General features: G+C 38.8%; 1 protein-coding gene across 1 annotated transcript; it reads right to left on the bottom strand.

The window, feature by feature from the left end:
* Nucleotides 1–210: 210 nt before the first annotated feature.
* Nucleotides 211–1,176, bottom strand: LOC148776570 (olfactory receptor 4N4C). The gene has a single exon (XM_088840329.1). The coding sequence runs from the start codon at nucleotides 1,135–1,137 to the stop codon at nucleotides 211–213; it is 927 nt and encodes a 308-aa protein (XP_088696455.1). The 5' UTR covers nucleotides 1,138–1,176.
* Nucleotides 1,177–11,599: the final 10,423 nt, after the last annotated feature.

Raw genomic sequence — 11,599 nt, 5'->3', positions numbered from 1 at the left:
CTTCTCCAGGGGATCTTCCCGGCCCAGGGATCGAACCCAGGTCTCCCACATTGTAGGCAGACACTTTTACCATCTGAGCCACCAGGGAAGTCCCAATAGTTATAGTAGTATGAGAAATGGAAGGCATTCAATGAAAAGCAGTATTTGTTAAATGAATGAAAGATTTGCAGCCAGAATTTCCCCTTCATGACTTCATATTATAAAACCAATTCAGAAAAACACATGCTGGCTCAATATCCTCCTCATGGAAGCTTTCACTTCCTGGTTGCGAAGGGTATAAATCACAGGATTCATTAAAGGAAAGATCACTGTGTGGAAAAAGGAAACCACCTTGTCTGCTGATAAGGCTGTGAAGGGACGAGTGTAGATAAAGATGGCAGGCCCAAACATGAGAAGTATAATAATGACATGAGTGGTGCATGTGGACAGCGCCTTGCTCTTCCCTTCAGAGGCAGACCCACTTACATGGCAGAGGATGACTGCATAGGAGGCCAGTAGGCCCAGGAAACACAGCAGGGTGAGCAGGCCACTGTTGAAGACCATCAGGAGCTCCACCACAAAGGTGTCAGTGCAGGCCAGCTTGATGACCTGCGGCACATCACAGAAGAAGTTGTCCAGTCGGTTTGGACCACAGAAGGGCAAGCGCAGGATGAGGGCCACTTGGATAATGGAATGAACAAAGCCTCCAAGCCACAGAACCAATAGCAAGGCATAGCAGGTTCTAGGGTTCATGACAGTTGAATAGTGTAAAGGACGACAGATGGCAATGTAGCGGTCAAAGGCCATCACGACAAGGAGTAATCCCTCCCCTCCTCCAAGGAAGTGCAAGAAGAAGAGCTGAGTGATGCAGCCTCTATAGGAGATCACCTTCTTCTCAGAGAGGAAGTCCACCAGCATCCTGGGAGCCACAATGAAGGAGTAGGATGCATCCAGGAAGGCCAGGTTGCCCAGGAAGAAGTAGAGGGGGGCCGTGAGGCCGGGGTCTGACCTGATGGTGAGGATGATGAGGAAATTTCCAGGGAGGATGATGAGGTAGAAAAGTAAGATCAGGACAAAGACCAGGAGCTGAATGTTTTGAGACTGGGTCAGACCAAGGAGAATGAATTCTGTCACCACTGTGCTGTTTTCTGTCTTCATCTCCTGTGCCTGTAGTACCTGGGAGAGTAGAGAGTTTATTCCCAGTTCTTCTCCCACAAAACCTGTGAATTCTACCTCTGTGCTACACCATTACTCTCCCACAAATGAAGAAAGCTCCTCTACTCTTCACCTGCATGCGTGCTACCGCTTCAGTCGTCTCTGACTCTTTGTGACCTGTGGACTGTAGCCTGCCAGGCTCCTCTGTCCATGGGATGCTCCAGGCAAGAATACGGAGGGGGTTGCCATGCGCTACTCCAGGGAGTCTTCCCTGACCCAGGGACTGAAGCCGCGTCCCCTGCACTGCAGGTGGATTCTTTACCCATGAGCCGCTGGGGAGGCCACTTCCACCCTTTATTCTTCTATAAATCATTAAGTGCCAACTCCGAAACCTGACGCCACACTGCTCTCTTCTGTCCTGTGCTCCTGTTAACTGCTCTCTCCTGCAGCACTCTGTCCTGCCCTGCATTTGTTTGTGATTCACATGAGGCGTATGAACTTGTTACAATTCTTCAAATTTTTATTTGAATGGGGGGAGGTGGTAAGATGGAAATTGACAGCAAAAAGGAATGGCAGAGTTTTTTAAGGCAAGAAACATTCCATATCTCGTCTGTAATGGTTACAAGTGTCTTTTTTCTTCAAAATTTATTGAACTATTAAACTATACAAAAATTAATACATTTACTGTATGTAAATTATACCTTAGGGAATGTTTGCCTAAAAAGTTTTTAAAAACCTGCTTACTTAAAATATTTCCTTTTTTTCTATTAACCCATCATCCTGGTCTAGATAAAAATAATCCTGGTTGTTCTGGAGAAATTGAGATCTGTGGCTTATCTGTACAATTGTCTCTAAATTGGCAGTGTGCTTATCCAGTGTACAGGATAACTTATTGCTATGAAAATTTGAAGGCCCAGTGTAGACCACCTCAAAATGTGCCTCAATAGCATACTGATTATTTTGAATTAAAGTAACTTAAGAAATGGTCAATGCAAGGGAGACACTCGGATCCTTCTTTCTGTCTCCCTGAAAGCAGGAAAAAAATCTCTTCGTGTGAAAAGTGCACCACCTGCATCTAGGGGTGAGGGGACGCCCTTGTCCCTAGAGACAGGGATTCAGACGAGAAACTCATAGAAACGAAGCTTGTTACTTTTTATTTTTCTACCCCAAGCCCAGACTCCATTAAGATTCTTTACTAATTGACCATATAAAGCCTACATTTCTTTGTCCTATCTGTTACAGTTATTGTTTTTTCATCTAAAAAGTGTTAAAGCACCTACTTTGGCCAGTTGTTTAAATCTCATTTCTATGAGACCTTTATGCTTGTGATTAAATTGCCTTGAGTAAATTTTATTATTAGTCCAGCCGCAAGAACTCAAGATTGATAGAGCAGAAATTTCCCCATCCTACACAAAAGCAATAACAGTAGAATTTCTATGTATATATGATGATATTCCATTATTTGCAATTCTATGTTTGAAAGTGTCATAATGAAAATGAATATTAAAATGTACAAATAAAATACACATGCTGTTTGCACATGCTAAAAAGTTGTTTATTTTTAGGATGAAACATTTTCAAAACTTGAAGACTTGAACTGGATGATAACACTGCCCTGTAATATAGAAGTATATCTATTCAAAATGTAAAAATGTCTGATTTTGTGTGTCTAGACCCAAATAGATTAATTAAAAGCAGATGTTTTTGTATATAGCTAAAATCTGGAATTATTAAAGAGGTAGTTTTCATCACATAGACACATAGATGTGTGTACAAATGCACGTATGCACACACACATGCACAAGCACATGAATTGTTTCCTAAGCAAAACTGAAGCATCAACATTTACAAACGGCACAATCCAAATTAACTTTCCCGTTCTGTTCTTTCCTTCCTTTCTTTTTTCCTTTCTCACTTCCTCTTTCCCTCCTTTCCTTCCTTCCTTCTTTCCTTTTTTCCTAGCATTCATTGGCTTAAATATTTATCACTTTTTTCTGTGTATAATAAAACCTGCTGCTAGAAAAGTAAGTCAGGACTCTGTCTGTACTTATTCCTAAGTTATGTGCACCTTGCACTCTATTATACAATTGGTTATTTCATACTGTTTCAAACATCAGGACTGTCTTTAGGACATAAGGGAAAACTTTACGTATTAAAGTTTAAGGGTTTCCACTGTGCTTGGCTTTCCTGTCACGCACTTACGTTCTTCTATTGACTCCTTAACAGATCGTATTGATTACCATCGAACATCCCTCACTTCTTTCTCTAGTAATATGATATAGAAATTTAAGACCAAGAAAAGTGGTATCTTAATAAAAGTTTTATGTATTCTCAATATAATTCTAAATATTCAGAGGAACAAGAGTTATATCATTAAGAACAGATAAAAGACGTTACTGTATTATTGAAATCAGATTTCAAATAATAAAAAAAGTTTGTTTCTGCTATAACAGCTCACCATTGCATTATGAGACAGCAGATGTCCCACCAGAAAAGCTGTAAAATGTTTCCATTTATTCCTTCTTCCTGTTCCTTATAATATGAAGATTGACAAATATATTTACCTCTCTATCAATCCAACATTGCTCTTACACAGCAAGCTCCACCTCTTAACAGAAGGGACAATAAAATTTTATTTCCACCGTTGTTATTAAATTTAATTTCTCTTGAAGACAGACCTCTTAACATTTGAAAACAACAACCAATTTGTGATGCAACAGAGAATGCACTCTGGGAATTCTAAGGCTAACCAAACTATAGAACTCTTCTAAAGGGAATTTTTAGAATGCCAATGAAATCGAAATATTAGAGTAGAGATATCTCAGGTGCAAATACTCAGACATCAGTTAGAGATGGCCTCTCTATTGGAATCCAAAATTAACATTCTATCAGTGACAGAAATGATGGAATGATGAGAATATTTATTAGGTCTGAATGAATAGAAAGTCAAGGGAGGTTTATATTTTATACTGTAATTCAAAAAAGAGAAAAGTAGTGCAACTGACAGGAAATCCAAGGTATATCAAGAAAGAAAATAATGTGGTCAAGTAGAGAGTAACAATGTTAGATTCAACATAACTTCTGGTGACAAAGGGACAAGCAGGGAGAAAATAAATGATGGTCACAAAGCCTCCTTTGAATAATCATTCTAAAGAAAAAGAACTGCATGTTGTAGGACTAATTAAAACCTCAGAGATGTCCTCCATACAGAACCTATTTGGCCTTCATATTTGCTGTTTTTCATTTTAAGTTTTGCTAAAGCAATGATGGGGTTTCCTAGGTTGCAGAGTGGTAAAGAATCCTTGCCTATGCAGAAGACACGGGTTCAATTCCTGGGTCGGGAAGATGCCCTGGAGGAGTAATGGCAACCCACTCCAGTATTCTTGCCTGGAAAATTCCATGGACAGAAGAGTCTGGTGGGCTACTGTCCATGGGACCACAGAGTCAGATATAACTGAGTGACTGAGCATGCAAATCAATGATGCAGAGGTATTTATTTTTCAATTTAATATTATTAAGCAGAAGAAAAATAATTAGGAATCATACAGGAGGCAACATAATTTAAGCTTTAGGGATTTGATTTTGTTTTAAAGAGACAGATTTTCTATTCAAAAAATTAAAATACTAACCTCATACTTAAAAAATAAAAACAATACATAATCAAACATATTTCATTCTAATTTATAACCAGTTCATAAAAAGTGAGGTAGGAGGAATGACAAATGGGAAAAGTAAAGTAATAAAGAGATATACAAAGCTATGAAGATAAAAATAATACATAAAGAGTAAGGGGAAATTAAGGAATAGCAATACATGCAAATGCAGCCATGAAATTAAAAGATGCTTACTCCTTGGAAGGAAAGTTATGACCAACTTAGACAACATATTAAAAAGCAGAGACATTACTTTGGCAACAAAGGTCAGGCTAGTCAAGGCTAGGATTTTTCCAGGGGTCATGTATGGATGTGAGAGTTGGACTGTGAAGAAAGCTGATTACTGAAGAACTGATGCTTTTGAACTCTGGTGCTGGAGAAGAATCTTGAGAGTCCCTTGGACTGCAAGGAGATCCAACCAGTCCATCCTAAAGGAGATCAGTCCTGGATGTTCATTGGAAGGACTGATGTTGAAGCTGAAACTCCAATACTTTGGCCACCTGATGCGAAGAGCTGACTCATTGGAAAAGACCCTGATGCTGGGAAAGATTGAGGGCAGGAGGAGAAGGGGACGACAGAGAATGAAATGGTTGGCTGGCATCACCAACTCGATGGACATGGGTTTGGGTGGACTCCAGGAGTTGGTGATGGACAGGGAGGCCTGGCATGTTGTGGTTCACGGGGTCGCAAAGAGTTGGACATGACTGAGCAATTGAACTGACTGAACTGAATACATGAAAAGACTGTATTAGGAAAATAAGAAATGAATATGAAAGGATACAGAGGCATAAAAATGTATATTCTGAAAATCACATATTAAAGTAGACAACAGATAAAGTTATCTTTTAAAAAAAAAAAAAAAATTAAAGTTGCAGAAAAACACCTAGGAAGAAAAATTCACATTTTCGGGTTCATTACAATCTTTATTGCCACCAAAGACTTTTTTAAATATTATTTTTTCATAACTATAGACATAATCAGGAACCTTGCTTCCTAATGTTTGCCACAATACTTGAAATAAAATTAAGTTGATGATCTAACTAGTCCTCAGAACAGAGACTTCATATTATTGCTGGTAAAAATTGTTAATTTTAGACAATCTTAGAAATTAAAGTCATGAACCATGCTGTATTTTAGTGTTCAGTTCAGTTCAGTCACAGTTGTATCCAGCTCTTTGTGACCCCCATGAATCACAGCACACCAGGCCTCCCTGTCCATCACCAACTCCCTGAATTCACCCAAACTCATGTCCATCGAGTCGGTGATGCCATCCAGCCATCTCGTTCTCTGTCGTCCCCTTCTCTTCCCGCCCCCAATCCCTCCCAGCATCAGGGTCTTTTCCAGTGAGTCAAGTCTTCACATGAGGTAGCCAAAGTATTGGAGTTTCAGCTTTAGCATCAGTCCTTCCAGTGAACATCCAGGACTGATCTCCTTTAGGATGGACTGGTTGGATCTCCTTGTAGTCCAAGGGACTTTCAAGAGTTCTCCAACACCACAGTTCCAAAGCATCAATTGTTCGGTGCTCAGGTTTCTTCACAGTCCAACTCTCACATCCATACATGACCACTGGAAAAACCATAGCCTTGACTAGACACACCTTTGTTGGCAATGCAATGCCTCTGCTTTTTATATGCTGTCTAGGTTGGTCATAGTTTTTCTTCCAAGGAGCAAGCATCTTTTAATTTCATGGCTGTAGTGATACTGGAGCCAAGAAAATAAAGTCTCTCACTGTTTGCACTGTTTCCCCATCTCTTTGCCATGAAGTGATGGGACCAGATGATCTTAGTTTTTTGAATATTGAGTTTTAAGTCAATTTTTTCACTCTCCTCTTTCACTTTCATCAAGAGGCTCTTTAGTTCCTTTTCGTTTTCTGCCATAAAGGTAGTGTCATCTGTGTATCTGAGGTTATTGATATTTCTCCTGGTAATCATGATTCCAGCTTGTGCTTCCTCCAGCCCGGCATTTCACATGATGTACTCTTCATATAAGTTAAATAAGCAGGGTGACAATATACAGCCTTGACGTACTCCTTTCCCAATTTGGAACCAACCTACTGTTCCATGTCCAGTTCTTGTTGCTTCTTGACCTGCTGTATCAGGAGGCAGATCAGGTGGTCTGGTATTCTCATCTCTTTGAGAATTTTCCACAGTTTGTTGTGATCCACACAGTCAAAGGTTTGGCATAGTCAATAAAGGAGAAACAGATGTTTTTCTGAAACTCTTGCTTTTTCGATGATCCAACAGATGTTGGCAATTTAGTCTCTGGTTCCTCTGCCTTTTCTAAAACCAGCTTGAATTGGAAGTTCATGGTTCACACACTGTTGAAGCTGACTTGAGGAATTTTGAGCATTACTTTGCTGGTGTGTGAGAGGAGTACAATTGTGTGATAGTTTGAACGTTCTTTGCTATTGCCTTTCTTTGGAATTAGAATGAAAACTGACCTCTTCCAGACCTGTGGCCAGTGCTGAGTTTTCCAAATTTGCTGGCATATTGAGTACAGCACTTTCATAGCATCATCTTTTAGAGTTTGAAATAGCTCAACTGGAATTCCATCACCTCCATTAGCTTTGTTTGTAGTGATGCTTTCTAAGGCCCACTTGTCTTTGCATTCCAGGATGTCTGGCTCTAGGTGAGCAATCACACCCTTGTGGTTATCTGGGTCATGAAGATGTTTTTTGTATAATTCTGTGTATTCTTGCAACCTCTTTTAAATATCTTCTGCTTCTGTTAGGTCCATACCACTTCTGTCCTTTATTGTGCCCATCTTTGCATGAAATGTTGATAAATAATACATTCATACATTTTAAAGTTAATTATTTAAAAATAATCTGTAGTGAGGCGATCTCCTTCCCATCTTAATTCTCCTGTGTCCATTTCTCCTCACATCTCACACAGAAAATTAATATTAATTCCTGTTGTGACCTACAAAAATTGCATGCATTTACAAGAAAGCATGAAAATAAGTTCTTGATTATATTTCTTTAGATATAATTTATAAGCATGAAGAGGCACAGGTAAGTGCTGGACTTGAATATTTGTGTCAGATGTTAGCACTCAGGGAACCACTTTCCAAACAAGATGCAGAATGTCTCCTTCATTCATTCCAGAAAATCTTTCTGTGATCTTTGTCATTCTCCTCTGCAAATACTACCATGGTTAGCAACCACTTTCTAATCTCTAACATCATAGCCTAGTTTTGCTTTACCTTAGGTTTTATCAAAATGGAATCACATGACATGTATTCTTTTTTATCTGACTTTTAACTCAGCATTAAGATTTTAATGTTCATGCGTGTGGCATTATCTGCAGCTGTTCCTTTTAATTCAGAGAAGGCAATGGGCTTCCTTTTAATTACCAAATAATGTTCCATCATGTGTATAGAATCCAAAGGTTTTATTACTTTTCTTCATTTATGGGGGCTTCCATGAACATTCTAATGTAAATCATTTTGTCCACAAGTTTCCATTTCTCTTGGCTAACCACTGATGAGTAGGATTTCCGGATCCAAAGGTAGATGTAAACTAGCAACATATGAGAGAGTTCAAGTTCTTTCATCAGTTGACCAACGTTTGTTGTAGTGTGTTAATTGTGCCTTTTTATTGTTTGTATTTCTGATGCTTGGACATCTTGGGCCCTGCCAACCCCAGAGAGTCTGAGCCTCCCAGAGTTTTCCTGTTCCTACAGATAATTAATGACTCACCTGCAAAGCCACCTTTCATATGCAAATCAACCAATTTAGAAATCAGTATTTCAATTGCTTCCTTTGTCAGGCTTTCACAGTTCTGATCCACTGGGCAACCTAGTCAATTATGTGAAAGTGTCTGGTATCTAGGATGTTATATACACCTGGGGGCACTTGATAAACTACATTTTTGTTGCCTTTTGAGTTTTACTGAGGCAAATTTGTGCCTGTTCTGCGGAGTGGTGAGTGTGTGCTCTGTCTGAACACGTGGTCACATGTCTTGGGCCATTTCCCAGATGACTAATGACGTGCATCTTCCCACGAACATAACGATCATTTGTATATTTCTTTTCTGAAGTGTCTGTTCCAATCTTTTTGGGGTGAGGGGCTGTGCTTAGCGGCTTGCAGGATCTTAGTGCCCCAACCAGGGATCCAACTGGGGCCCCCTTCAGTAAGAGTCCTAACCACTGGACTACCAGGAAAATCCCCATTTAAATGGGATTAGGAAATTTCAAATTTCCCTCCCAGTGCATAATTTGCTTATTAATTTCATAATGGTATATTTTGATGAACAGTAATTTTTTATTTCTTAAGGTTTAATTGATCAGTTTTATGATTACAGCTACTTTTGTGCTATTTAAGAAATCATTGCTCATCCCAAATATGAAAAAAAAAAAAAACACTCTTCTATGTTTTCTTCAAGGAGCTTTATAGTTATAACTGCTACATTTAGATCTATGATCCAACTCCAAATTAATTTTGTGTGTGCAGTGAGCTTGATGTCCAAGTTCATTGTTTTCCATACACATATTCAGTTGCTCTAGCGTTATTTGTTTAAAACTTTCCTTTCTTGGTGAATTGTATATGTATCTTTGACAAAAATGAATTTACAATTTGTGTGAGTCTGCTTCTGCCTACTCTGTTTTGGGCCATCAGTCTGTCTTCACATCAATACCGTACTCTCTTGGTTAGTATAGCTTTTTAATGAGCCAATCATGTTTATGTAATGAAGCCTCCATAAAAACCCGGAAGGATAGATCTTTGGTCCTTTTTGGAGAATTTCCATATCCCAGAAACTCTAATCTTTAAACCATTAAAGAGCATTAATGGGTCCACATGCTCCTGTGCCAGACTCCAAGCTCCTTTGTTCAGAACTTTACCCCATATGTCTCTTCATCTGGCTGTTGATGTATATCCTTTGATATCCTTTGTAACAAGTTGCTAATGGTGAGTAAATAGGTTTCCCCAAGTTCTGTGTGCTGTTCTAATAAATCGAACCCGGGGAAGGGATTGTGGGAATCTCTGATTTATAGCCAATCAGGCAGAAGCACAGATGACAACCTGGGCTTGCACCTGGCATCTCCAGTGGAGGTTGTCCTTGTGGAACTGAGCAATTTACCTGTGGAATCAGATTCTGTTTCCAAGGAGATAGTTTCCAGATTTGAGCTGAATTCTTGGACACCCTCCTGCAGTCCAGGAATTGCTTATTAGTGTGCAAAAGCTTCCACACAAACGTGGGGAACCCCACTGTGACATCATAGGGAAAGCTTCCCAAAGCAAAGAATAGACGGTAAGTACCATTATTCCTTCCTATGTGCCTGAGGTGCACTGGATCTGGAAGAGATTACCTCCTCAATTAATAAATAGAATCCAAATAAAGAATAACCCTGGGATTATTTTAATCATTTATTCATTTAATCACATATTCATTCCTGATACTGACAAGAACCTATTTCCCTCAAAATCTAATCATAGTACGTTATCAAAAACATATGACTAAAGCTCAAAGCTCCCAAAGTGCTCTTGCCCTTGGATGAAATGATCCTCTAGTTTTGAAATGGAAAAGTTCATTTAAATTTCTAAAGATTGCATGAACTCAAACATTACAAGCTTTTATATTCTGAAGGATGGTCAGTAATTGGGTTCTGAGTACAGGGAATTAATTCATCACTAACAAATAATTCACTAAAGAATTCTCACTAGAGAGTTAAAAAAATTATGGAAATTATAGGGCTCTTCCATTTATATTTTAAAGAAACATACAATTTGATTTAATAAGAAAGAACTCTTAATTATAGTGCTAACAAAAGCAGCACACCACTAATTTAACTTTAACATAAGTGGCAGAATAAGCAAATACAGAAGACATAAAGACTGACAAAAGAGGTGATCTTTAAAAATTCACTCAGCTGGTTGTCTATCAATCCCAGTCAGCCTAGAATCCCTTTCCTCCAAGTCTGTTTTCACACTGGAGGGTGTAAGGAGAGACTGACTTTAAAAACTACTATCTGACTAGCAACCTCCTCTGAGAGAGGGGTGTCACACAGTAATCAAACTACACTCAGCTATGAATTTATAAAATTTGTTTCCAACGTGTGACAAAATTTGACTCCTGTCACCAATACTGTTGAGTGGTTACCACCTGGCATGAGTTGAAATGGCTTATATGAATAAACGCTCACTTTCCATTCTGTAAAGAGGAAGAAGATAAAGGAGTAAATAATCTATTTTTTCAGTACCAGGAAGATGGTTTACCAAACATCATCCCACTGGACTAAGACTGAAACATGACAATAATATTTAATTAGATCACTTGGAGAAGAAATTGGCAACCCACTCGAGTATTCTTGCTTGGTAAATCCCATGGACAGAGGAGCTTGGCGGGATACAGTCCCCTGGGGTCACAAAAGAGTGGGACACAACTTAGCAACTGAAAAAAAAAATAGTCTCTTGAAACTACTCCTATTCATATGCTAGCCACTTACTTCTTTATATTCATAGTGGACACATCTCCCGGGTCTTATTAGTTTTATTATTTCTCAACATACATTCTCCTCATAGCCAAATCCTCTCCAGAAAAGCCACTCAATAAGCAATTAGTGAAAATGTGTGTTTTAGCAGATCATTATTATATCTTAAACTTTGAGGGTGATCTGCCAGAAATTTCAGGGAGAGTGTGAGTAAATTTATTTCCATCCTAATTTCTTTGTTTTTTCACCAATTAGAGGGAAACCTAGTGGGATTTAAGACCTCAGACAAAAGGAGGTCGTGAAAGAACCAATACTACTGCAAATACTTCCTTCTTTAGGACAAAAACCTTCAGAAGGACTATAGAAAATGCCATTAATCTT

This window comes from Moschus berezovskii, chromosome 9 (genome assembly GCF_049115385.1).
Source record: "Moschus berezovskii isolate FMDL1 chromosome 9, NW_MosBer_1.0, whole genome shotgun sequence".
Classification (NCBI taxonomy): Eukaryota; Metazoa; Chordata; class Mammalia; order Artiodactyla; family Moschidae; genus Moschus; species Moschus berezovskii.
This window is presented reverse-complemented; position numbering and strand designations above follow the sequence as displayed.